Below are 27,258 nucleotides of genomic sequence, written 5' to 3'. Positions count from 1 at the left end.
CAGCCACCCACCTGCTCTGCGGCTGCACTTTCCAGCTGCCTGGCTCCTTCCGGAATTCTCTCATCGTCCCCGGGAGTCTGGGCTTCACCGTTAGCATCTCGAGGGTTTGCAGGGCAGTCTGAGGGTCTGGCCTCTGCTGGCCCCGGACTCAGGTGTGAAGTCTCGGGCTGTCCTGGACTGCCGGGCACCCCAGGGCCCCTGTCCGCGCCGCGGCCTGCACAGGGAACCCCTCCCAGCTGGTGTTCCAGCTCCTGCTCCGGCCACAGCCTGCATTTGGGCTGAGCCTGGAAGCTAGAAAGGCCATTTTTCCTGTCCAGAAAGGCCTTCCTGGGGTCCGGAGGGAATAATTCCGACACGGGCAGCTGGCTTTTCCCGCGGGTCAGCGGCAGGCAGGGGGTGGCCTCTGGGCTGTCAGACAGCAGCCTGGGGAACGTCTGCACTTTCCGCAGGCGGCTTCTTCTGAGGGCGTCTCTGTCCAAGTCCCCGAGGGTGCGCTCGGCATCCAGGACCAGGCTGGCCAGCTCCTCCCGGCTGTGGCTCTCACCATTTCTCACCGGGGTGGACAGCAGAGCCTTGGTGGGGGAGGCTCTGGGGCCCTGGCTGGCCTCAGACTCTGGGCCTTTGGGGGCCGGCAGAACCTCTGGGTCAGCGCTGGGGTCCCCAGGTGGCCTCCTCGGCCCAGCGTTTCCTGGGACAGGCCTCTCCCGCCAGCTGCTCTCGCTGACATCTGGGCACAAGCAAGACGTGGTCACAGCTGGGCGCCCTCCTGCCCCTCTCCTCCCACCTCTCCCCTCCCCTCCCCTCTGCTCCCCCAATCACAGACCCCAGCGCAGGCTCTCACCGCCACTGGACACCCCTCCCCTCCCTCCCCCATCACAGACCCCAGCGCAGGTTCTCACCGCTGCTGGGCGCCCCTCCCCTCCCCTGACCACAGACCCCAGTGCAGGCTCTCACAGGAGGAGGCTCCCGCCTTCCTCACCTGCCCCACTCATCACATCATCCTGGCTAACTAGAGGCTGGGGCTGCCTCTCCCCAGGCCAGGTGGGGCTTCCTGCTGGGGCTTCCTATGGGAGCCGGGGACTGTCTAATTATCTCACCCAAAGGCACGTCGTTTTCCACGAGGATTACACACGTGAGGCCCCACAGGAAGAACCTGATGTGGCTACAGCCGTCAGTGGCCGCCTCCCACACACAGCATTGCTCTCTCTCTGCTGGGCGTGTCTCTGTTCTGCCTACTCCGCACTGCACAAACTGCCTGCTCCACACTGCGCCCCTCCCGCAGCAGCACAAACCCTGAGCTGCAAACGTGCTCACTCAGCAGGGAGGGCCCTGCCGGCCACCATGAGGCTCCTCGGGACTGTGCCCCCGGCCACCCTCCTGAGGCCCCACAGACACGGCCTCTGTTCAAAGGCGGCCTGAGAGATGCCAGAATCCGCGTGAGCCACGAACACCCCAAATGCTGCGGCCGCAGCTCTGTAACGCACCCGCCTGGCACCCGTGGTGGGGGCAGGTGAAAATCAGCTGTGAAACATCAACGCATCCGTTTATGTAAATGCCCATGAGACTAACACCCATGTGCCCGGCACCAATGCCACGGACATGAAGCTGACCCAGAGTCACCTCTGCCCGCATGGGTGCCTGCAAGGCTGGCACAATCAACACAATACACATGAGAGTGTGGAAATGGGTGTGTGCACAGGACCAGCATGTTCACGTGTTTGACCACGTATGAGATAGTGGACGTGGTAGGCATGACAGCGGGCATGTAATGCGTGCATTCTGGTGTGGGTGTGTGCAATGTGAACAGGCATGTCTGAATTTGCATGTGTGTGACTGTGAGCAAGTGTGAATATGTGTGTATGGGGCATATGTGATCTATTTGAACACTCGTGTGTGGCTGTGTGAGTACACGAGTGCATGTGATGTGTATGAATGTGTGAGTGGGTGTGTGCGTGTGTGCATGGGTGTGTGCAGTGTGTGTGTGCATGGGTGTGTATAACGTGTGCGTGCATGGGTGTGTGCAGTATGTGTGCAGGGGTGTGTGCAGCATGTGTGCAGGGGTGTGCATGTGTCTGTGTGCATGGGTGTGCAGCATGTGTACGTGTGTATACATGGTACACAGGTATATGTGCACGCACAAGGATGCATGTGTGTGGGTTCAAGAGCTCACCCTGCAGTGCTCCGAAGGACTCGATGGAGAGGACCCTCCTCCCCACGGCAGACAGGCTCCGGCACACGCGGCAGGAGGACGTGAGCTGCAGCTTCTCTTCACACAGCGCGATGATGCTCTGGGGACGTGAGTGCCTCAGACAGGAAGGCTCGGAGGAGGGGCCATCTCCCGTGGCCGCCCACCCGACAGGGCCAGATCCTTTGAAGGTGACCTGGGGACAGTCCCCACAGCCTGCCTGCGCCTGTCTTGCCCATTTTCCAGTATGAAAAGGCAGCACCTCCGGCAGAGAACCAGGAGGCTTGTCACAAGCAAGACTTTTCATACCAAAATGGACAATAAAAAACCAAGTCCTTCTTTAAGCAAAAAGCCATTGGACCGTGGTCACGGAACCCAGGGGAGGCTGCGGGGCGCATGTGGGGTGAGCACATGGTGTCCGGGCCTGTGAGGTCAGGGTCACAACCTGGGGCGGCCCAGGGCAGCCTCGCTTACCTCAAGGTCCGGCCGGTCCCCGGGGTCCTCCGCCTGCATCCGGCTCAGCAACGCCTCGAGGTCTGGGCTCAGCCTGAGTTCCAGCGTGGGCTCTGCCACGTACTCGAGGGCGGCCTTCAGTGTGGCCCCCAGGGAGTAGATGTGCGCCTGTGGGCACGACGGGCCATCAGCTCTGGGGTCTGTGCCACCCCGACCGCGGCCACCGCTTTTCCGGGCCAGGAGCTTGAGTTTCAGGGATCGTGGAGATTCCCCTGAGGGGAAGCAGGACCCGCACCCATGCTGCCCACGCCCGTGCTGCTCGCCCCGCCACCCACGCTCTTGCCGTTGGCACCCACGCCACCCATGTCCACGCCACCCACGCCCTTGCCACCTGTGCCCACACTGCCCACACCACTTGCACTCATGCCACCCATGCCCTTGCCACCTGTGCCCACACTGCCCACGCCCACGCTGTCCGAGCCCACACTGCTCGCACCCATGCCACCCATGCCCATGTCACCCATACCCACGTCACCCACACCCACACCACCTGCACCCACGCCGCTCGCACCCATGCCACCCATACATTTGGGCTTGATCTGTGCTGGCTCATGACCCCACCCCTCTGGGCTTCCTGCCCACAGTAGCCTTGAGGGGCACAGACTCCTCTGGCTGCCGCATCTCTCAAGAGTGGAGCCTTTCAGTGTTTAGGTCAAAAACTTCAAAACTTCAAAAACTGGATTTCAGTAGAAGGAAAGATGGGTTTTTCTTTTTGTTTGAAAGTCTGGGTTTTCCTCCCTTGCCTGAGGACGTGGGCTCTGCACAAGGTCTGCTCTGGACACAGCCGCACCACAGGACTGGATGCTTCTTCCCAGGACGGCTGCGTGTGGGGCTTCACCTTCCCCACAAGAAGCAGCAGAACCCAGAGCGGCTCAGGAACCTGCCCAGGGCCACATCGCAGGTCACACAGCTCACGTGTGGAGCTGGGACCTGACCCAGGGCCTGCTCTACCCCCGCACCTGTGCTCCGCTCCCGAGGGGAGTCTGGGGTCCCCAAGTGTCCCTCAGTGTCCACTCTAGTCCTGGCTGGCTGAGTGGACACGCACCCGCGTCCTGGGCTGGCTGAGTAGACATGCACCTGTGTCCTGGGCTGCCCTGGCCCCAGGCATCTCCCTGGGTGGTCTCGAGATGTTGTCACAGAACCCTGAGACCTGCCTCTCCATTCCATCATGAGGTCCAGGGTGACCAGGGAGCGTCCAGTCTTCACAGAAAGCCCTGCATCCCGGGGCCCCAGGCCAGCTGGTCATCCTGGCCGACTCCCCCTCTCTGTCAGGGTCTGTCTCAGGGTCAGGCTGCAGGGACCCAGCCAGATCCCAGGGCCCCTGACTCCACCTGAGCCCGGCCCCAACCACCATCACCAAGCTCATCCAATTCTGCCTCAAACTCCTTTTTCTCCTGAGATGTCTTATTTGAGCAAGACAGAAAGTATCACAAAGAAACCAGGAGCACGCAGCACCCCACACTTTCTTCTCTGGGGCATGAATGGCACCTCGCAGATGGCTCCACTTCCACAGTCTTGTGTGTGTGTGTGTGTGTGTGTGTGTGTGTGTGGACAGTCCTGGGGCTTTCCAGTCTAGACGTGGGCACACATGCAGACACATACGTGCACACCCAGCACACACAGGCAGCCGGACACGCATCTCTTCTCTCTCCTGAGCTGCACTCTGCCCTGCATCCTGGCTTTTTCACAGCGTGAATCTCCTTCCAGGTCAGGAACCCAGACTGACCTTCTCTGTCCCATGCCTGGCCCTGCCTCCCCGCAGGCCGATTTCTGCTTCTTCTCTACTCTCTCCCTCCTGCGCCCTGCCTGGTGCCCTGGGGCAGCCCACCTGGCACACCAGCCCCTGGCCACTGGCCATCCCCACAGACTCCCTGCTGTGCACGTGCCTCTGGTAGGGGACCTGGCACCTCCCTGTCCCCTCACAGCTCGCCTGGCACTGGCCACAACCACCGCCTCTGCCTTTGCACCTTGGGCCAAGAGCCCCGATGGCTGCTCTGCTGCCAACTCCTGGGGTCTCCTGTGCCATCCTGGGGGGACCTGCCACACTCTTGTGCCCGGGCCGGGATCCGTCTCCCTGGGGGACCCGTGACATGCGTGTTTGGGCACACAGGGTCCATCACCTCTGCTCTGATGCCACTGTGGGTGCTTCTCATGTTCTGTTGTCATGACCGACGCTTCAGTGGGGGCTGTGTGTGACGTCAGTGGAGGCCCTGTGTGGCGTCAGTGGAGGCCCCGTGTGGCGTTGGTGGGGGCCCCGTGTGGCGTCAGTGGGGGCCCCGTGTGGCATCGGTGGAGGCCCTGTGTGATGTCGGTGCGGCCACGTCAGGTGTGCGAACCCTCAATTCCAGGAAGGGGGATGCTGGGTCCCAGGTCACATCTACTTACAATTCTGACAGCTGTGACAAACCCTCCTGATAAATGACCGACCGGTTTACTCACCAGCCGCAGCCCAGGCACCAGTCTCTGCAGCTTTGCCAATCTGTTAGGGGAAACTCACTCGTCGAGTTAATTTGCATTTTTGTAATTATGAATGAGACCAAGCATCTGTTTGTATCGACTCGTAGTTTTAATTTTTTCCTCTAAATCCCTATGCAAGGACTGTGCTTTCTCCCCTGAGGTGGGGCTGCCGGGTGCCTGTGCACATCAGGGCTCGCCTCAGCCTGGTCGCCACACACGCTTGCTGCGTCTGTTGCCGGCTTCTGACGTTGTTTATGCATCTTCTCACATCCCAGAGCTCTACGCTCTAACATGTGGAATCCGACCTGTTTGTGTTCAGCAGCTTTGTAGGAGGATGTTCTCTACCCCAATGTGACAGGGACAGCTTTCCTTTGTTTCTGCTAATATTTTTATAATTTTAAAATATCCAGACCTAATCCGTTTGCAGCCTCACTCTCTGGGGTGTGAACTTGGAGAGCACCCTCCGGCTGGCACCATGAGGAAGGACTCCTCCTGCCCCGACGCTGTCCTTGTAGCCTCAGATCTCCGGGTCTCTGCATGGCCGCGGGAGAGTGGCCCCTCGGAGCCCAGAGGACGCAGTCGGCCCTCAAGGTGCAGAGCCATATGGGGCCCGCCTTGCATCGCTGCAGGGAGCTCAGCATTTCTGCCTTCTGGAAGCTTCTGGCCTGAAGGACGGTGCGCCCTGAAGGAGGGAAACACACCTGTGTGCCACCTGCAGGGTCAGGAGATGGCGACACACGGAGAAACAGATTCCTGTGGGAAACTGTGCTGCAATCAGAAACTGCCGTATTTGACTAAGCCGCCAGGTTTCCGTGGGAAGACTGTGCTGGAATCTGAGAAACCGCGGTATTGGAGCTGCCGGCTAAGAGCAGCTGTTTGAGTCAGTTCCCTGGGGGTCATGTTGTCAGGGAAGGCCCCTTTCAGGAAACAAGGACATCAGAGGCCCCAGGGCAGCAGGATAAGGCTGGGCCTCGGGCAGGCGTCTGGCAGAGGAAGGGAGGGTGGGGCCTGCTCTCCAGGCCTGTGGGCCAGAGAACCTGGAGGCTGTCCTGGGAGCACCAAGTGGCCCTGCCTGGCTGGGCTTGGCTGTCAGTGGAGGGGAACAGGCCAGAGGGAGGCTGATCAGGCATGAAATGATCACACCTTGGGCCACAGGGCGACGGGGAGCCGGGTCGAGGAGGTGGACGTTGCAGCTTCCTGCTCCAGGCCTCAGTGTGGTCTGAGCCTGTAGCTCCCACGGCGCCTGCACTCACGTTGGGCATCCCGGTGGCTCTCGCCTCATGTGGGGACAGGGCCTGGCCACCCGCGGGAAGTAGACGCAAAAACCCCCTGGAGATGCGACTCCTGAGCAAACCCCCCTGGAGATGCGACTCCTGAGCAAATGCACTCAAGCCAAATGGGTTTCAGTTCGGCACTGGTTAACGTTTTTCTCAAAATTGAAAAGGCCCCTCTCTAGCGGGTAGGAAGTGGGTTCCACTCTCCTGAGTCTCACTTCAGGAAGCCCCTCCTCCGCTCTGCCGGAGATCCTTGGATCAGGGTCTGGGTCAGCCTGGGAGGCTCTTCGTGGCCCTGGGAAGCATTTCTGGTGGACTTGAGGTGACCGGTTCAAAGAACTGCTGGCTGCAGCACTCAGCACGGTGGGTCCGTCGCAGCCCGGGTCTCAGGAGGGCACGATGAACACGCACCTGGGGGCTCCCAGGGCTGCCTGGGCCCAGACAGGGCCTCGCTGGCAGGGCTCTGCAGACAAAGGGCTGCGCAGATTTGGGACAGGAACCCACAGAAGGGGCTGGAGCATCCTGCCACACCAGGAAGTGGCTCAGAGCCCAGCAGAGCTGGGTGCCAAGGACTGGGCGCCTTCTGAGCTTCAGTTAGCATCAGCAGAATGGACCAAATCCCATCAGAGACGTGTGAATCTTAAATTCATAAAACCATGAAACCAAGCTCACTGGTTAGCGCTAGAGGATGCTGGATGCACTCGCTGCTTTGAAAACGGGTGGATGAAGAGAAGGAGTTGAGCCTCCCACCTCCCTGTCCGCAGGGACTGTCTGCTGCGGCTGCCTGGTGTCAATGAGGGTGAATCTCCTGACACTGGGAGCCCTGCTCACAAACTGAGGCAAGGACTACCGTGGCGGCTCCAAGGATTCGTGGCGGCCACTTACGGCTGTCGGGGAGCAGAGGCCACACGCCCCCGATGGGCCCTGGTAGGAACCTGAGTCCAACAGCACCCCTGACTATCCTAGACTTGGCCTCAGAGACAAACCACCAAGTTTTCTTCAACAAAAACCATAAGGAAGAGAGCCGGGGGTGTGGGATCATAAGAAACTCAGGAGGCATGGAGGCAGCCAGGTGTGTGGATCTCACTCAGATCCCGCAGGGAAATGGCTGGAAGAGCAAGATTCGGGCAGCAGAGGGGGGACCCGAACCCTCAGTCCACACCCACCCAGGCTGGGAGTGGCTGTGAACGTTTCCAAGTGTGGCCGAGGCTTTGTGGTTACATGTTAAGAGGGGCCTGATCTTTTAGAGGTAAATCTGAATCCAGTCAGTTGTGGGTCATTTCTGAGGTGGGGTGGAAAGTCTATTCCTTGAAACTTGCTGTAGTTTCGCTAATGTAGCTTTGCATGTGCTGTTCTTATTCTCTCTTTTCTGTATGTTTAAATGTTTCATCGCGAACATTAAAAAATAAAAAGTACCACCCACCGAAAGCCTTGTTCTCACCCAAAGACTGAGAATCAATCCAGTGCTGCAGACACGCACCATGCTACACACGTGTGCCCGTGACATGTAACACACTACACGCATGCATGCACACACCACATACATGCACACACCACACTGCACACACAGGCATGCTACACACACACACCATGATACACTCTTGTGCCCATGACACATAACAGACTACATGCATGCACACACACACCACATACATGCACACACCACACTGCACACATGCTACACACACTGTACACACATGCACACACACCACACTGCATACACATGCATGCTACCCACATACACTGTGATACACACCTGTGCATGTGCCATGTAACACACTACATGCATGCACACACACCACATTGCACACACATGCACACTACACATACACCATGCTACACGTGTGCCTGTGACACATACCACATGCATGCACACACACCACATACATGCACACACATTGCACACACATGCATGCTACACACACACCATGCTACATGGGTACATGTGACATGTAACACACTGCATGCATGCACACACATCACACTGCACACACATGCAGGCTATATACACTCCATACTACACACGTGCCCGTGACACATAACACACTACATGCATGCATGCATACACTACACCACAAATACGCACACACTGTAGTTCACACACAGGCATGCTACGCACACCATACAACACACATGTATGTGCACCATGCAACACTCATGGCCACAACACACAACATACTACATGCACGGACACACAATATTACACACATGTGCCCATGATACACACCATACCACATGCATGTACACATCATGCACCACACATGCTCATGACACACACCACACTATGTGCATGCACACACGTTACACACATGTGCCCATGATACATACCATACTACATGCATGCACACACAGCATACATGTACAAGATGCATACCACAGTACATACATGCACACCATCATACACACATGCGCATGAAACCACACAGCATACTGCATACATGTGTGCACAACCCACTCACAGACATAGCATGCCATACATGTGCACATGAGCACGACATACCACACTACATGCATGCACACACTATACTACATAGATGCACACAGACATATACCACACCACATACATGTGCAAACACACTATATCATATTGCATGCATATGCACACACCTTGCACACAAACACACACTGTACTACATACACATGCACATGACACACACTATACTGTATATATGTGCACAGAGACACAGACACACAATTGGACATGGACATGGATACATTCTCTGCCAGGCAGCAGCTGCATGGGTCCCCAGCAGAAGAGGGTGAGCAGAGGTTGGCACACAGCTGGGTGATCTACTGTGGGCTGGGTCAGCTGCTACGCAGGGCAGCAGGGAATGTAGACTCAGATGGGAGAGGCTGCATCTGAATTCTGGCCCTGCCATGGCCTGGCCAGGCCAGCTAAGGCACATCTGCACATTTCTGAGCTGTGCTCAGCTTGATTGTGGACAGTGTTCCTTCAGAGTGGGCAGCAGCATTCTTGGCTGTGGCCAATGGCTTGAGCAGAATAATCCCAGACGGTATCTCCCTCAGCCTGGACACAGGGGTGCTGAGCAGCACCAAGCACAGCCCAGATCTCCAGGGGATCTAATACCTGAAGACCCAGAGAACATTTAGCAACACTACATCAAGTTTCAAGGAACAGGAGCAGGGCCAGCCTCTGTGGGCTACGGGTCAGGGAGGATTCCATGAAGGAGATGTGAGTGAAGCTATGAGAAGACAAGAGAGGACACTCCAGGACAAAGGAGCAAGCTGGGCAAAGCTGTGGAGGCAAAAGTGTGGACCAGAGGTTTGCAAACCTGGCTGAGCATCCAGAGAGCCAGGGCCCACTGCACGTATGCCTACCAGGCACTGCACACACAGAGGGCAGGAGACCAGCAATAACCACTCCTGAGATCATGCTCTCAACAGTGATTCTCTCAGCCTTGAGAATACAACTTAGCTCCGTAGCTCATGGAAAGCCAGGGTATTCATTCCTTCCCTCCATTCCCCTTTGTTTCCATCCAGGCACCTGGAATCCATCCGTCCACCCATCTATCCACTTATCCATTCATATGTGCGCCCATTCCCCATCCCCCATCCATCCATCTGCTTATCTATCCATCCACCCATCTAACTACATCTCCACCCATCTGTCAACCTATCCTCCACACATCCACCTACCCATCCATCCTCCATCAATCCACCCACCCATCATCCATCCACAAATCTACCCATCCATCCTCCTGTTCATGTTCATCCACCTATCAATCCATGTATCTACCCATCCACCCATCCATCCATCCACCCACCTACCTACCTGTCCACCCACCTGTCCATCCACCAACCCATTCATCCACATATCCACCATCCATCTGTCCATCCACCCATCCACCTACCCAGCCATTTAGCCATCCATCCACATATCCACCTGTCCACCAATCTTTCCACCCACCCATCCATCCACATATCCACCATCCACCCACCCATCCATCCACATATCCACCATCCACCCATCCACCCACTCATCCATCCACAAATCCACCACCTACCTGTTCATAATCCCATCTACCCACCCATCCACACATCCACCTATCCATTCACAAATTAACCATCCATCTATCCATCCACCCTTCCATCCAACCATCTATCCATCTGTTCATCCACCCATCCATCCACATATCCACCATCCACCCATCTACCCATTCATCCATCCACATATCTACCATCTACTTGTTCATTCACCCATCCATCCAGCCACCCATCCATCCACATATTAACCATCTATCTGCCTATCCACCTATCCACCACCCATCCATCCACATATCCACCATCACCTGTCCATTTACCCATCCACCCGCCCATCCACCCACCTATCCACCTATCCATCCACCTGTCCATCCACTCATCCATCCCTCCATTCATCCATCATCAATTGTCTATGCTCCAACCATCAATCTATTTATTTAGAAAATAACTCAGCAAATAACCTTCTGGCTAGTTGTTGGTTGACACTGCCTGCTACACACCTGGTGGAATCAGCAACCTCACTCTGCCCACCCTTCTGTGTTGGAAGCATCCCATCTTCATTTAGTGAACCCTACTCAACCTCAGGTCCCAGTTTAAACTCCACCTTCTCACAGTGGCCTCTGGAGGCCTCTGATGCAAACAAGAGCCTTGGAGCCCCATCCTCACGTCCCAGCACTATTGGATCCCCAGCCTGTGGGTCTCACATCAAGTCTGTTACCTGTGTAGACCAGAACCAGCAAGAGGCAGGACCCCACTCACCCTGCTCTCCGTGAGCCCAGACACTTGCTAAGCCTGCATGTTGTGGATGAATGCCAAGCAAACAGGCCAGCAATGGGGGAGGGGTCTGAGTCTTCCAGGCCGGGCCACTGAGCCCACGGATGCTCAGGGCAGCAGGGTGGAGAGGGGAGCCGCATGGGGTGAAGGCTGGAGAAGTTAAGAAGAGAATGAAAATGACACATAAAAGCCCTAGTGTGTTTGGAAGTTTAGAGACGACTGTTGGAAATAAATGCTTTCCATGGCCACATAGAATAAATCCCACACCCGTGATGCTGGGTGGAGGACCAGCCACCAAAGAAGTGCTGCATGAGCCTGCCCACCCACAAGAGGCACAAAAACAGGAAAATTGCAACCTCTGCTCTGTGCTGTCTGGACAGTGACCCGGGGGCCAGGCAGGGGCTGCTGCCATCCATCTGGGTGCTGCTTACACAGATGTTCAGTGTGAAAATCCATCAAGTTGTATGTTTGTGATATATACATTTTTCTGCATGTGTATCTCAATAAAAAGTAAGAAAAAACCAATCTGTTCACATTGTTAAATAACTCAGGGGTAAAGAAGAAATCCCAGTGGAAATAAAAAAATTAGAAGTAAACGATAATGCAAACATTATATAGTAAAACTCGTAGGATGCAGCAAAACTTACATGTTGAGGAACATTCATGGCCCTAAGTGCTCTTGCTGATACTGGAAAGGAAGAAAAGCTGAAAGCCAATGACCTAAATGACCCGCTCAAGTCAGAAAAGGGATGGATCCTAAACTCAGAACGAGGAAAGGAAAGAGAGAATGAAAAACAAGCATCAATGGAAAAGAAAATACAGACATGCCAGGAGAGCAGACGGGACACAGAGGAGGCTCTTCGGAAAAATGAATGTACTAAACAACCCCTAGTGAGACTGAGAAGAGGAAGCACAAATTAACTGTCCAGTCAGAAAATCAGGGCAACCTGCGGCTAACGTAGTGGCTGAAGAGGAGAGCACCTGCAGCTGAAGGCCAGAGATTTTACAAACATAAGAAGGAGACCCACAGCTGACTCAGTAAGAGACACCAGAGATCAGTCCTGTAAGTACTTCTTTAAGAGGCGGGGTCTCACGCGGCTGCTCAGGGTGGAGTGCAGTGGTGTAATCTTGGCTCACTGCAACCTGCAACTCCTGGGCTCACGCAGTCCTTCTGCCTCAGCCTCCTGAGTGGCTGGGGCTACAGGTACATGCCACCACGCCCGGCTAATTTTTAAAATTTTGTGTAGGGACAGGGTCTCACTTTGTTGCCTAGGCTGGTCTCTAACTCTGGTCATCAAGTCATCCTCCCGACTCAGCCTCCCCAAATCTCCCTGTGCTGGGATTCTAGGGGTGAGCCACTGTGCCCAGCCAGTCCTGTAGCTATTAAAAACTGAGCAGTAGTTAAAAATCTTTCTTAAAGAAAACAGATGGCCCTATAAGTGAGTTCTACCAGCCTTTCATTGAACAGATCATCCCATTCTTATATAAACAGCACAAAGAAAGGGAAGGGGTGCTGCCTATACAGGATTAGAACAATCCTGAGGCCAACACCAGTGAAAACATGAACAGAATGGAAAATCGCCAGTCCACTCAAATATGCACAAAAATCTGAAGCAAGCACTAGTAAATCAAATTAAACAGTGTATAAAAAAGACAAGACACTTGCCCAATTTAGATTTTTCTATGTAAGAAAGAATGATTTAATATAAGAAAATAAAGATGTGACTATGAGAATCTTAATGAAGAAAAAATTAAAGGATCATGTCAAAGGATGCAGAAGAAACATCTCGTGAAATTGACACACACATTCACGATAAAACTCAGCATCGAGGGGGACTCGTGGTGGAGGCAGGCACCGTTCTGGATGAGGAAGGTGAAAAGCACTCTTTTTAGAATGGGGGATGGGGAGAGTGGTCAGTTTCTCCCTGAGATGGGACAGTGCTCAGCCTCACTCTGCTTCTGCTCCAAGACTCATTGCTATTCCTTGCAGCACTGAGTAAGAGAAGGAAGGAAAACGTGGAGCAGGACCATGGGATAGAAGGAAAGACACTTGTTTGTCAGTGATTAATCAGTTAAATAGGAAAACTAAAAGAATCTATAAGTTATTAGAAATATTAAAAAAAACTTTAGCAAGATGGCTGGATGTAAAATAAAGATATTAAAGTGAATTGTGGCCAGACACAGTGGCTCATGCCTGTAATCCCAGCACTTTGGGAGGCCAAGGTAAGAAAATCATTTGAGCCGAGGAGTTCGATACCAGCCTGGGCAACAGTGCGAGACCCTGTCTCTACAAAAATTTTGAAAAATTAGCTGGACATGGTGGTACATACTTGTAGCCCCACCTACTTGGGAGGCTGAGGTGGGAGGATCACTTGAGCCCAGGAGGTGGAGGCTGCAGTGAGCCGTGATTGCTCCAATGCACTCCAGCCTGGGTGACAGAGCAAGACCCTGCCTCAAAACCAAACCAAAACAAAAAGAGAACAATGAATTTTAGAATACAATCAGAAAACATCACATTCCTGAGGAAAATCTAATAAACGATATCTTAGACCCCTACAGCAAAACTTTGCAACATTAAACTAACTTCAGGTGGATGAAATGTGAAACAAAACTTAAAGCTCTTGGTAGAAAATAGCAGTGACTTTCGGCTCAACCTTGAAGCAGGAAAGGTTTCTTGTGAAGGTTAGACCCTAACAGAAGAACCATTAAAATATTTGATGATATTAAAATTGAGCAACCACTTTTCAGCAGAGGACACCGTCAGCCAGCTTTTCTCTAAGTATGGCTCAAGAGGTTAAACTCTTTCTGTAACGATGCTGAGACGGCATTCGCCTCGGTCACTCTCCCTCCCTCCTGAGTAGACAGTGGAGTTAGGGTTAGGGCTGGGGTTGGGCTTGGGGTTGGGGCTGGGGCCACGTGACATGATATCGCAGCCGACTGAATGCAGAAGCTGCCGTGAATATCCAGGCGTTTTCCACAACCCAGACGTGAAAGATTTACAAATATGCAACCCAATGCCACTCTTCTCATTAATTTTGGAGGGAAAATATTCTTCATAAAAGTGTTATGCATGTTAACATACAATGGGCATTGTGGTTTTTAAATGAATTAATAGATAACTTAAAATGTCTTGGTTTTAATTTGTAACATCATTAATATGAACAGACAGAACTCACATAAGCAAACGCTCTTAGGGGCAGTCAATACTTCTTAGGGTTATAAACCTTCACCGGAGAGGCACTCCTCACCCACATCCCCTATGACGCAGGAAAGAGATGCAGCGCGGTGCCCTCCCACGCACAAGACCCCAGGCCCCTGCCACACCTGCGTCCCCCAGGCCAGACCCCAGATCCCAGGTCCCTACCACGTCCACGTCCTGTGGGAGCTAGCGATCCTAACACTGTGCTCTCCGGTGTGTGGTTGGGGGAGTTCCAGGAACAGATGTACGTCCACCTGCCCCACGAGCCACACTTCCTCCTGGGCATACACCCTAGAGAAACCTCGCCCAGATCTGTTCTCGGTGTACACACCAGGAAACACCTGCACCCCTTGGTGCCCCCACAAGTGGGGATTTAAACGTGGCCTTCACCCAACGGGATAACACACAGCAGGTGCCACATTATGGCCACACAGTGCTCTGCAGATGAAGTTTAACAAGAATACATAAAAGGAAGACCTGGAAGACCACACATGGCCTGAATTCTTTTCAGAAAGTTAAAAATGGTGCCAATGAAACAATAGGACTTGGAGGAATGAGCAACGCGGGATAAAAACGAAGGAATGAGAGTCCCACAGGGGAACCATGGAGTGAGGGGACCAGGCACAGGCTGGGCTGAGGTCACGTCCAGGTCTGAGCTGGATTACGACGTGACTAGGAATGCAAGCACAAAACTAAAACACCCTCATGTGCACAGGAATCACAGCCACCAGGTCACGCACCACATCACAGCCACGAGGCCACATGCCACACCACAGCCACCAGGCCACACGCCACACCACAGCCACCAGGCCACGTGCCACACCACAGCCACCAGGCCACACGCCACACCACAGCCACCAGGCCACGTGCCACAGGGGCTTGGGTTCTGGACACTGGGGTGCACTAAAACATAGGACTCCCGCAGCAGAGGCCCCCTGGGGCACCCTGCCCGCCTCCCAGGGCAAAGGGCTCCAGGCTCACTTGTTTCAAAGTGAAAGTAAGAGGGATGCAGGGAGCCATCCCAAAACTCTTCTTTCCTTGTTTTTGAGACAAGGTCTTGCTCTGTCGGCCAGGCTGGAGCACAGTGGTCCCATCTCGGCTCACTGCAGCCTCGATCTCCTGGGTTCAAGAGATCCTCCTGCCTCAGACTCCCGAGTAGCTCGGACCACAGGCGTGCACTACTGCGTCCAGCTAATTTTTGTGTTTTTAGTAGAGACGGGGTTTGCCATGTTGGCCAGGCTGGTCTCGAACTCCTGGGCTCAAGTGATCCACCCGCCTTGGCCTCCCAGAGTGCTGGGATTACAGGAGTGAGCCCCCATGCCTGGTCCCCAGACTCTACTTTCAAGGTCAAATTTTAAGGTCATGACACAGCCGATGGGCTTTTATTGGGAAGATCTTTGAGTTCCTAGTTACTTGTTTATTTGTTAAGGATTGCGTTACTTTCTCTGCCATGGGCTTTGTGACAGTAGGAACCACCAATGGGCCACTCCCTGCCCGGGGACAGAGCCCAGCCTGATGGACAGACCAAACCTGAGGGCCGCAGGGTGACTCTGCCCCTTTCCAGCTGGCCACGCAGGTGCTGACCCCGAGGTGCTGGGCTGCTGTCGCCCAACTCGTCCCACACAAAGGGTTCCTGAGGGGCTACATGGGGGTCTGCTCTGGGAGCAGCAGCCTCTATGACTCGGGCGATGAGGCCCCCAGGGTGGTCCACGCCCACACCCATGCCCGGAGCTGTGCCTGGAGGCCTTGTGTCTCTGCAGAGGCTGTGAGTGACCCCGCTGCTAACTCCCTCAGAGGAGCTGTGATTCCCCGCCGACCATCACTGGTCATTTTGGTCACTTTTAACATGTTAAGTGTAGTAAGTTCGCATTCCAGAAAATATGCTATAAAATGGTTATGACGACAGACGTGGCTGAAGCCGCTGCTCCCACAGTCTGTGCGGACCTGCAGAGAACACTGCAGGGGACGAAGCTGGGTGTGCCCCAGAGGCTGTTCCTACAGCCCAGTGAACCGGGCTCCGCTCCTGGCCAGAGGCCAGTTGCAGAGGCTGCCCCAAGGCAGGTGCGTTTCTGAGTTAATGGCAGAGGCCACCTTAGAGGTAAAGGGGGGGCGTAGCGCGTTACCCCCACCGGCACTTACCTCAAAGGTGTTCCCGGTCACGTCGAACTCCGGGGGAACGAAGGCACCCTCAGGGTCGTCTTAGGGAGGAGAGAGAAGGAGAGAAGATTTCTAGTCACACCTGTGAACCTGAACCTGCCAGCCGGGAAGGTCCCCTCCCCGCAGACCTGGCGTCCCCAGACCATTTTAGGCTGCGAAAAAGGTAAATTAGCTCCTTAATGGTTTGGTGGGAAATGGGTTCCAAAGTGGAAGAGGGAAGGGCTCTACCACTTTCCCAGAAGGAAGCTGAAGACATTCGCCAGGGAAATCCAGCTCCCAGGCAGGGCCCACGCAGTGGGAGCAGGTGGCCCACCGAGGCAGGGGTGTCCCACCCTCCCGGGCCAGCGTCCACTCACAGCAGGGCCAGCGGGACTGGCCCAGGGGAGACAGAAGAGGTGCACGGCCCGCCCTTAGGGGAAGTCCCGAGCGGAGCGGGGTCGGGGTGGGTTGAGTGTCCCTCTGGCGTCTGAGGGTGGGTTTGACTGCCCTGGCACAGCAGCCACCCCACGGACCCTCAGCCACTCTCCAGCCTGAGTCCCTCCCGAGGAAGAGAAGGTCTCCACAGCAAACCCGGGTCCAGGCTCCCAGCGTCTGCCCCGGCAGAGCCTATGCTCACATCCACCCCGAAAGGCACCTCCGCCCCGTGCCCGAGGCTGCCTCACCGCTGAGCTGCTCCATGAAACACACGTTCCCACTAGTGTTGAAGGCCAGGGTGTCAGGCGTGATGCACAGGCTCTGGAAGATGGCGGCGTGGGCCACACTCTGCATGGACAGGCTGCACTCGAGGCACACAGCCCAGGCTTCCTGCTCGCTGAGGCCACGGTCCCGCAGGGAGAGGATGTCAGCCAGAGACACATTCTCCTGTCAAGACAGGCCCTGGCCGTGAGCCCAGCAGGACCCTCAGCCGGGCCCCGGCACCCCCGCGGAGACGATTCCATGGGGAAACGGATGGCTCGTGGCAGCGTTTCAACGCGTGGGTCAGGGAAAGGGCTTTAGGCCATGTTTCATTTTGTTTCAAGAGTCGTCCTGCTGTTCCCTGGACGTCAGAGTCATGGAACATTTGGTGGCACCATCAGTGTGCTGCCTGGAACAGGTGTCTGCTCCTGGAGCCTGGGCATGGGGCGTTCCTCCCAGAGGCTGGGCCAGAGCTGCTGGGTCACCTGCTCCCTGGGGCACCCCTGACCCCACAGGCTCACGGCTCGACTGGCCTGTGGAGGCTGCCAACAGATGAGTGAGGCAACCGAGTCGAGATCCCCAACTGTGGACTTGTGCAGAGCTAACGGGGCGTGACGCTGACACACGCACACAACGCACAACCACACACGCTGCCAACATTTGTTCCAGGCAGTTCACACCGAGCACACAGTCACGGTGGTTCCCTCCACATGGCCCGGCCACCCCCATGTGGACCCACCTCCAAATCTGAGTGGGCTGCTGGACTCCGTGAGGGCTCAGCTGTGACCACGATGGCTGCCACCAACACCCACACCCCCATGAACATGCACACGCACAAACATCCCCACCTAGCACACGCGTGCTCACCCTCACACAGACACGCATCCCCATACATGCATCCCACACAGACACATGACAACACAGGGCATGCTCATACATCGACACTCAGACGCTGGTGCAAGGTGTGTGCACACTCAGTCTCACCACTTCAGTCCCACCACTGCTCACACACACTCACTCTCGCTTCCCACACTCACAGTCCCACTGCTTCTCAAACACTCAGTCCCACCGCTTCTCACACACACTCAGTCCCACTGCGTCTCACACACACTCATGGTCCCACCACTTCTCACACACACTCACGGTCCCACCACTTCCAACACGCACTCACGGTCCCATCGCTTCTCACACACACTCATGCAATGAGAACGGACAGCCTCATGCACACACAGACCTCACACTCGCATACATACTATATGCCGCTGCACACATGCCTAACACTGACCACATGCAGGCACACTCAGACACATACGTATACCTGCACACACGCACACACCCATTCCCACACTTGGTGCACACACCCTCACAAGAACACCCAAGGCTGCACGATCCACACTCGCACGTACCCCAGACGTGGAGCTGAAGGCCCTCTTGGGTGTGCTGCTCCTGGCCAGGGCACCCCATGTGCAGGTAGGAGGGGGTGGCTGGGGGCTGCAGCCTGGATGCACATGGGTGAGGTCAAGAAAGGCTCCGGACACGGGGCCTCGGAGGACAGGGCAGGTGAGGAGGAAGCAGAGGCCCCTGCTCCCCCATCCCTGACTTCCCCTCTCTCCCAGTGCACAGGGCGGCTCTGGCTCTACCGGTGCCACTGGGCTGAGGTCCTGAGAGGCACCTCCCACCTCCGGTCCCCCCACCATGCCCCAGTGGCTGGCACGGCAAGAGGCCCTCCAGGCACAGGAAAGGGATGAAGGGCTCAAACCAGAGCAGGAGGCCAACAAGTGACGGAATCAGGGCACAGGCGCCCAGTGGGGCGTGGCCATGGGGCTGGGTCTGCGTCTGTCCGTGGGGTCTTGGCACATCCCCCATCCATCTCCTTCTTGGGGTCCAGGGAGGGACTTGATGATATCATTTCATCATTTCCCAGGCCCTTCCAGCTCTTTCTATCGCAGGAATCTCCCTGCCCCATTCCTATGTTCACTGATTGATCAAAGGTGTCTCTGATTTGGGCTCAAGCCTGCCGTCCTCTTTGTACCACCCAGGACTCCTCAGGATTCCAGAGTCTGAAGCTCCCAGCGACACCTGTGGGGCTGGTTAAAGAGGCGCCTGGGCACTGTGTACACACAAACACATGCACACACGTGCACACACCCATGCACCTGTACACACAGGCACACACATGTGCACACACTCCTGTGCACTGGCACACACATGCACACGGCGCTACATGCCCACACACACATGCCTGCAAACATGGGCACAGACGCACACTAAGCGGTAAATAAGTCTGAGAACCCCATAGGTTGTGCTGCTTAGGAGGAAGGGAGCCAGCATGACACGTGTCCGAGCCGGTCCCTGTTCCCCTGCGGGGCCCTGGGGGGCCTTCTGGCTGTTGCTCACGGGTCAGGGGCCTGCTGCCAGCTCACACAGCGGTGTGGAGACCTGTGGACCTGGGAAGGGAGCCAGGTCAGCCGTGCCAGCAGGGCCACCCCTCGCGCACAGCACGCCCTCCTGCTCAGACCCAGAGGGGAGACACCTGCCGGTGGGCAGCCCCCTCCTCCCCTCAGGGAAGCCGGACACCTGGGGCCCCTGGCGCCTAGGAGAGGCGGGCGTGTCTGAATTCCATTGGAGATTCTCCGATGATTTTAGGGGTGAATTCCATGGGGTCTGTGGCTGAAGCCTCCCCTCAGGATTGTCTCAGCCCCTCTGGTGCATGCTGTCTAGAGGGTGGGCTTCTGTTCATACTGCCAGGGCTCCACTACAAAACCACCTTCTCCTGACAGCCCTCTCCACACTGCCAGGCCCCCACCACAAAACCACCTTCTCCTGACAGTTTTCTCCACACTCAGGGTCCTGAGCCAGTGGGGTCCCCCGGCCACCCGGGGGGTCTTGTCATGTGCTGAGGGCTCCCAGGCCTGAACTCTGGGCCCCAGGTCACCTGCCCTCTGGGACCTGCAGCCTCCACCCTGTTTCAGCACAGGTGAGAGGAATTACTCCGCTTGCCTGAATCCACAGTGGCTGGATGAGCGAGGAAGGGTGTCAGACAGGCCTAAGAGGCCGGAACAGGACGGGAGAGACTGGGAGAGACACAGGCAGCACTCACTAGCCTCGGGACCCCAAGTCCGCAGGGGCCCCACCCACATCCCAGCAGACACCCCCACGACCACCTCCGAGGTCAGGAGCCATTTGGGCGTCCTACAGTCACCTCCAGAAGGGGCCCTTGGAGACCCTGGGGCTCTAAGCCTTGCTACCAGGTGGGTTCAAGTCCACAGCTGGGCCAGAAGGCTTCGTGCTCAAGTAAAATATGCCCAGCTGGGCTGCGGGGCTGCCGAGGTGGCCTGGACGGGAGTTTAATGGGCTGTGGCAGACACTTGGGAAGGAGGTGACGTGCTGTGAATAGCAACGCCGGCCTCGGCTGGCAGACGCCTGTCTGTCTGCCCAGCGCCCCCTCCTGCGCACCTGCCTGCCCAGCACCCATGAGGGCCCCACGGCAGGCTGGGGCCTCGTGACTTTCCACACTTCAGCCTCTCCTGCCCCTGCTAATACAGTCTGACCTTGTTGTGGCTGGCCAGCCTTCAGTGACTCTGTCTGCTGGCACAGACCCAGCCTCTTGAGCAGGCCCAGAAGGTTCTTCATGACCCAGCCCAGCCCACCGACCACCCACCCTGCCCCTCGCCATCCCTAGCAAGGTGTGCCCGGGTGAGCCATGGGGTAGGTCTGAGCGCGCGGACCACCTAAGACCTGTTCCTTGCAGGGCAGGAAAGACTGGTCCCCACTTTGCAATTGTGTGGCCACGAACTGCACCCCCATCCCAGGTGGGAGGAGGGATTTGGGAAGGCAGGTGGACATGGACCCCCGGGACTGGGCTGCTCTCCAGGAAAGCCGCACATCAGCCAGTCCCTGGGTCTCAGAGGGCAGGGCACACTTCCCACTGAGGACCCTTATCTCATGAAAGTCTAGGGGCTTCTGTGCATTCAGAAAGCTCCAACACCCCCACCACACTGCCAGGCCGACTTTGAGCCAGGGTTACACAGGGACGCCGGGATCATTTGGCACATTTCGAATGCACTGTCTTATGACCAACCGATTCTTTCAGCCGTGGGATTCTAACAGGACTAATACCAAACTCCAGTCACTGCTGGGAGCACTGGCTGCCAGTCCCCAGAGGCTTCCTGACAGCCCTCTCCACAGTGCCAGGCCCCCACCACAAACCCACCTTCTCCTGACAGCCCTCTCCACACTGCCAGGCCCCTACCACAAACCCACCTTCTCCTGACAGCCCTCTCCCCACTGCCAGGCCCCCACCACAAACCCACCCTCTCCTGACAGCCCTCTCCACACTGACAGGCCCCTACCACAAACCCACCTTCTCCTGACAGCCCTCTCCACACTGCCAGGCCCCCACCACAAAACCACCTTCTCCTGACAGTTCTCTCCACACTGCCAGGCCCCCACCACAAACCCACCTTCTCCTGACAGCCCTCTCCACACTGCCAGGCCCCCACCACAAACCCACCTTCTCCTGACAGCCCTCTCCACACTGCCAGCCCCCACCACAAAACCACCTTCTCCTGACAGCCCTCTCCACACTGCCAGGCCCCTACCACAAACCCACCTTCTCCTGACAGCCCTCTCCACACTGCCAGGCCCCCACCACAAAACCACCTTGTCCTGACAGTTCTCTCCACACTGCCAGGCCCCCACCACAAAACCACCTTGTCCTGACAGTTCTCTCCACACTGCCAGGCCCCCACCACACCACAAAACCACCTTCTCCTGACAGCCCTCTCCACACTGACAGGCCCCCACCACAAAACCACCTTCTCCTGACAGCCCTCTCCACACTGACAGGCCCCCACCACAAACCCACCTTCTCCTGACAGCCCTCTCCACACTGCCAGGCCCCTACCACAAACACACCTTCTCCTGACAGTTCTCTCCACACTGCCAGGCCCCCCCCCACCACAAAACCACCTTCTCCTGACAGCCCTCTCCCCACTGCCAGGCCCCCACCACACCACAAAACCACCTTCTCCTGACAGCCCTCTCCACACTGCCAGGCCCCTACCACAAACCCACCTTCTCCTGACAGCCCTCTCCACACTGCCAGGCCCCCACCACAAACCCACCTTCTCCTGACAGCCCTCTCCACACTGCCAGGCCCCCACCACAAACCCACCTTCTCCTGACAGCCCTCTCCACACTGCCAGGCCCCCACCACAAAACCACCTTCTCCTGACAGCCCTCTCCACACTGCCAGGCCCCCACCACAAAACCACCTTCTCCTGACAGCCCTCTCCACACTGCCAGGCCCCCACCACAAACCCACCTTCTCCTGACAGCCCTCTCCACACTGCCAGGCCTCTACCACAAACCCACCTTCTCCTGACAGCCCTCTCCACACTGCCAGGCCCCCACCACAAAACCACCTTCTCCTGACAGCCCTCTCCACACTGCCAGGCCCCCACCACAAACCCACCTTCTCCTGACAGCCCTCTCCACACTGCCAGGCCTCTACCACAAACCCACCTTCTCCTGACAGCCCTCTCCACACTGACAGGCCCCCACCACAAAACCACCTTCTCCTGACAGTTCTCTCCACACTGCCAGGCCCCCCCCCACCACAAAACCACCTTCTCCTGACAGTTCTCTCCACACTGCCAGGCCCCCCCCCACCACAAAACCACCTTCTCCTGACAGCCCTCTCCACACTGACAGGCCCCCACCACAAACCCACCTTCTCCTGACAGCCCTCTCCACACTGCCAGGCCCCTACCACAAAACCACCTTCTCCTGACAGCCCTCTCCACACTGCCAGGCCCCCACCACAAAACCATCTTCTCCTGACAGTTCTCTTCACACAGCCAGGCCCCCCCCGCCTCCCCACCACAAAACCACCTTCTCCTGACAGCCCTCTCCACACTGCCAGGCCCCTACCACAAAACCACCTTCTCCTGACAGCCCTCTCCACACTGACAGGCCCCCACCACAAAACCACCTCGGCTCCCAAGGTGCCTTCTGCTCTGAGCTCGTCCTGGCACAGATGTCATATGGACCCTGTAGAGGGAACATGCTCTTCTTTACTGGGAGCCCCCAGCTGTGTGCCCCTCCAGGCAGCAACTGCATCCTGTCCACCCTCAGATTCTGAGTGCAGCTGACACCGGCACACAGGAGGTTCTGGAAGGCACTTGCTGAACTCCAGGAGGGTTGACAGTGCTGCCTGCCTCTCAGGGACCTGGGACATGTCCTGCTCTGGCACCCAAACCGGTGCACACTCTTCGTCTCATCTGCATCCCTGTGGGGAAGCCAGCACTGCCCATCCATCGACCCTGGCTGCCTGGCCTGTATGCCTCTTCTGCAGCCAGTGTTCTGTCTGGATCATGCTGTTCTACCTCAGATCCCATACTGCCATCCACAGTAGCTGAAATCTCATGGGAATCCCAGGAAGGACACCTCATCCAGGAAGCCCTCCTTGCATCACCCCCACAGAACATCTCCTGTCTATTGTGTGCTGGTGGTTCTTTGCCTGTGCTGACCCAGCGGTGCTGCCTGCAAATGGCCAGAGATCCAACCTGGCCACATCCTCCAGGACCTGCTGGCCTACTTGCTGATGCTCTGGTGGGTTCCAGCTGAGAGTGTTCTCACACATGCACAGCCATGTGTCTCCGGGCCCACACCATAGTGAAGTTGCTGGGACACAGGGCACTGGTGCCTTCTACTTTGCCAGCGAATGCTGGGCTGTTTTCCAAAGAGGCTGCTCCATTTGTCCTCCCACTGGCGCGAGGGAGAGCTGCTGCGACGTCCTTGCCAGCACACGCCGCTGTCCGCTCTTCAGTTCTTGCCAGCCTGGCGGTCTTGGGAAGGCATTCGTGGGGGTGTATTTTGCATTTCCCTGATTGCAATGAGCAAACATCTTTTCACATGTTCAGCAGCCATTTGGATTTTCTCTGGGACCATGTCAAGGGAGGGACATTCCAGGGGCTCTGGTGGGTGTCCATGAGGGCCTATTTCTTGGCCCCACCGTGGAGACAGCTGTTACAACTAGCTGTAGAATGAGTGAGCTCCTACATCTTACACAGCCTGCATGTGTCCCGGGCCTGGCGCCACCGTGCTTTCCCAGCAGCTGCCCTGCGCCCTTGGCCTTCCTGGCACTCTGGGATGATGATGCAGCCTCACCGTGCTCTCACTTCACCCAGGATGGTTTTCCAATGCAAGTCAGGTGCAGCCACGTGCCCTGATGGAGATTTCAGAACCTTCCAAGCCGAACATGTGCAGGAAGCAGAGTCTGAACGCCAGGGGAGTTCTGAGACACGGGACGTGTTGGGCTCAGTGCTGGGCACAGGGTTGGGCCAGGGACCACCCCTGATGCTTTCCAGGAGTGTCTGCGATGGGCCCGCCTGAACGTTCCCACTGCACGCTGCTAACCCAGCGGCGTCACCTGGAGGCCTCTGTGGCCATCACAGGATGGAGCCCCCACCCCAGCACTGTGCCAGGCAGGAGCTGTCCAGCCGACCGGAGGACACTGGTGTGTGCGTGGGGGTGGGGAGCATGCAGAAAGACAGCCTGTGGCTTCAAGTGGGCTCATGCCTGGTGCGGCATGTTCTGTGTACGGGGCACCGGCTGCTGTCTCCGTGTGGAGTTGGGAGGCCCTCAAGGCTCAGGCCCCTGATCCGCGAAGGGGCTGTGGGAAGAGCTGCGTCCTCAGGGCGGCCTCCTAACAGATACCCTGGGATGCATCCTGGGGCGTTTCTAAAGGCTGCGGGCTGCGCTTCCTTCTCGGTCAGAGCCATGGTGATCTTCGAAGCTTTACTGACTCCCCTGGCTGCTCCTCTCTACAGCCTTCAACTGCACCAAATCCAGGCCATGGTGGGGGCGGGGGCAGCGCCAGCCCCCGCACAGCCTCAGCAGTTTCTAGGTGGCTGAGCAGAGGGCCTCCTGGGGCTGAACCTTCCCAGAAGGAAGGGGCTTCCACAGCAGAAACTCCTGATCCCTTCAGAGCTCACTTCCCTGGGGCAGAAGGTGGGGGCTGCGAGCGGGTGAGGCCCGGGGCTGCTGCACCCGGGATTCCCAGCTCCAGCCTTGCTTGGCCGGCTGTTTAAAGAGAGGCCGCCGCAGCATCCCATTAATGGCTGCAGGTGACGACGCTGTCACTGGAGACACAGGGGCCCAGTGTCTGGGCTCTTGCCTGTTGGAGGTTTGGCAGATCTCGAATCCCTGGAGGATGAGGGTCCCTTTGGGAGCTGCTGCATCCCTGGGGGGCCACCTCTCACGCTGCCGGGCCTGGCTTGTCCACTCCATCCCAGCCAAGCCAGAGCTGAGTTACAGGGTCAGACCCAGCCAAGGTGGGGTCTGGGCAGTCAGTGCTGTAGGGTGGGCAGTCCATGAGCAGAAGCGCCAGGGTATGCAGATGGCAGGCAGAGCCCCTCTGCACCTTGCGGGGTAGGGGGGTCTTGGGTGAAGGCCCAGAGACCCAGAGAGAGGGAAGCAGCTCTCAGTCTGGGGCGGCGGTCGTCCTGCGCTCTCCCCACCCCCGGCTCCTGAACCTCAGCTCTGGGGCCTCCTGTGCCGCGCCTGATTGGGCTCTGCTGCCCTGCGCCCCGCTGGCCTCCTGGGGCCCGGCAGGGAGTAAGCAGACCCCCTACCGTCCTCCTTGCTGCCCCCACACTGTCCCACCAGGGTTTCCACCAGGAGCCACCGCGCGCGCCAACTTCTGCAGGGGCTGCCCACCCGCCGCCATCCCGTGCGCATTCGCAGGTGTTGTCCCCTCCAGGTGAAAATCCTAACGCGGGGGCTGAGAACGGCGGTGGGACCCCCTCGGCCAAGGAGGGCTCCTGGGGAGGCGGGAGCTCACAGCCCCTCCCGGGTCCACCCCCCGGGCGCTCTCCGCGGACCCCTCGGCGGCGGAAGGGGCTCCCCAGTGGGGCCGGGGGCTCACCTCGTCCTCGGGGAGGGTGGGCAGCGGCTCGAAGTCGTAGAAGTCCAGGTCTTTGCCGTCCTCCTCGTAGAGATCCGCCGCGGCTGGGTCCATGGCCTGCATCCTGCTGCCGCGCCGCGCACCGGCCCCGGGGCCTCCGGCAGGGCTGGGCTGGGCTCGGCTACGCGCACCCCGGCTCCATGGAGACGCGCCCGGCCCTCGCCCGCCCCCGCCTGCCCGCCGCTGCCGCAGTGTCTCCGGGGGACGCGGGCAGGGATACGGGGCGGGCCCCGGGGGCGCAGGGGCTGCGCGGCGCTGTCCAGACCCAGCGCCCAGGGGACGTCGCTCCTTCCTGGGGGAGGCACCGGGGGCGGAGCCAGGCGTGTGGCCTCCGTGGGGAGGCCCGGGGTCTGCGCCCCACCTGGCCCCAACGGTCGAGGGGCGGAGTCGGCGCCCAGGAGCGCTCGGACGGGCCGACCCCCTCGCCGCCTCCCACCTCCCCCGTCCACCCCGCTGCCGCCGGGCGGGGCTGCCGCAGTCCCGGGGTGGCCTCTGCAGAAGCGCTGGGCAGGGCAGGGCCGGGCGGGGCCCGGGGTGGGGGCGGGGCCGCAGGGGGCGGGGCCCGGGGTGGGGCGGGGCGGTCGCTGGGCCGGGGTCCCTCCTGAGCGAGGGTCTTTCGGAGGCCCCGGGGGTGTTGGGGGGGCAACAACGGTGCCTCATCCCCACCTGGAGGCGTCAGAGAGACCCCACGGGGCACCCGACCTTCCCCGGTCCTGGGGCGGTCCTGGGGCGGTCCTGGGGCTCTTGGTCGACCTCTTCCTGCCCCAAGGCCCCCCCAGGGGTTTCTTCAGAGCCAGGGTGGTCAGAAGAGCCAGGATAACCCCAAGCTCGGCCACGGGGCAAGGAGGGTGGAGGCGAATCTCACCTTTCCCAGCCACCCCCAGTACTCCCACAGTAGAGGGGCGGCTTCAGGGCCAGGCTGGCAGCTCCCCCCGACCCCGTGGCCCCACCGTGTGGGTGGCCAGGCACACAGTAGGCACTTAATACATGCTCCTGGCTTGAAGGAGGCAGGGCTTTTGACCGCAGAGTCGGAGGGTGCAGTGTGCTCAGG

The 27,258-nt window shown here is 57.8% G+C and overlaps 1 protein-coding gene across 2 annotated transcripts in view; it reads right to left on the bottom strand.

The window, feature by feature from the left end:
* KNDC1 (kinase non-catalytic C-lobe domain containing 1) overlaps window positions 1-26,503 on the bottom strand; it is a 61,922-nt gene extending 35,419 nt beyond the window's left edge. Inside the window, exons 1-6 of one of the 2 annotated variants that reach the window (XM_010382745.2) lie at window positions 26,169-26,503; window positions 17,224-17,422; window positions 16,544-16,602; window positions 2,660-2,806; window positions 2,171-2,288; window positions 12-727 (exon numbers count right to left, since the gene is read on the bottom strand). In XM_010382745.2, the coding sequence (XP_010381047.2) occupies window positions 12-727; window positions 2,171-2,288; window positions 2,660-2,806; window positions 16,544-16,602; window positions 17,224-17,422; window positions 26,169-26,270 (1,341 nt within the window). In that variant the 5' untranslated portion in view covers window positions 26,271-26,503. Of the gene's footprint in view, window positions 1-11; window positions 728-2,170; window positions 2,289-2,659; window positions 2,807-5,765; window positions 5,838-16,543; window positions 16,603-17,223; window positions 17,423-26,168 lie in introns of those variants that run through there. The other variant, XM_030940830.1, reaches the window with a different exon arrangement.
* Between the last annotated feature and the right edge of the window lie 755 nt (window positions 26,504-27,258).

This window comes from Rhinopithecus roxellana, chromosome 11, assembly GCF_007565055.1.
Source record: "Rhinopithecus roxellana isolate Shanxi Qingling chromosome 11, ASM756505v1, whole genome shotgun sequence".
NCBI classification, from domain to species: Eukaryota; Metazoa; Chordata; class Mammalia; order Primates; family Cercopithecidae; genus Rhinopithecus; species Rhinopithecus roxellana.
This window is presented reverse-complemented; position numbering and strand designations above follow the sequence as displayed.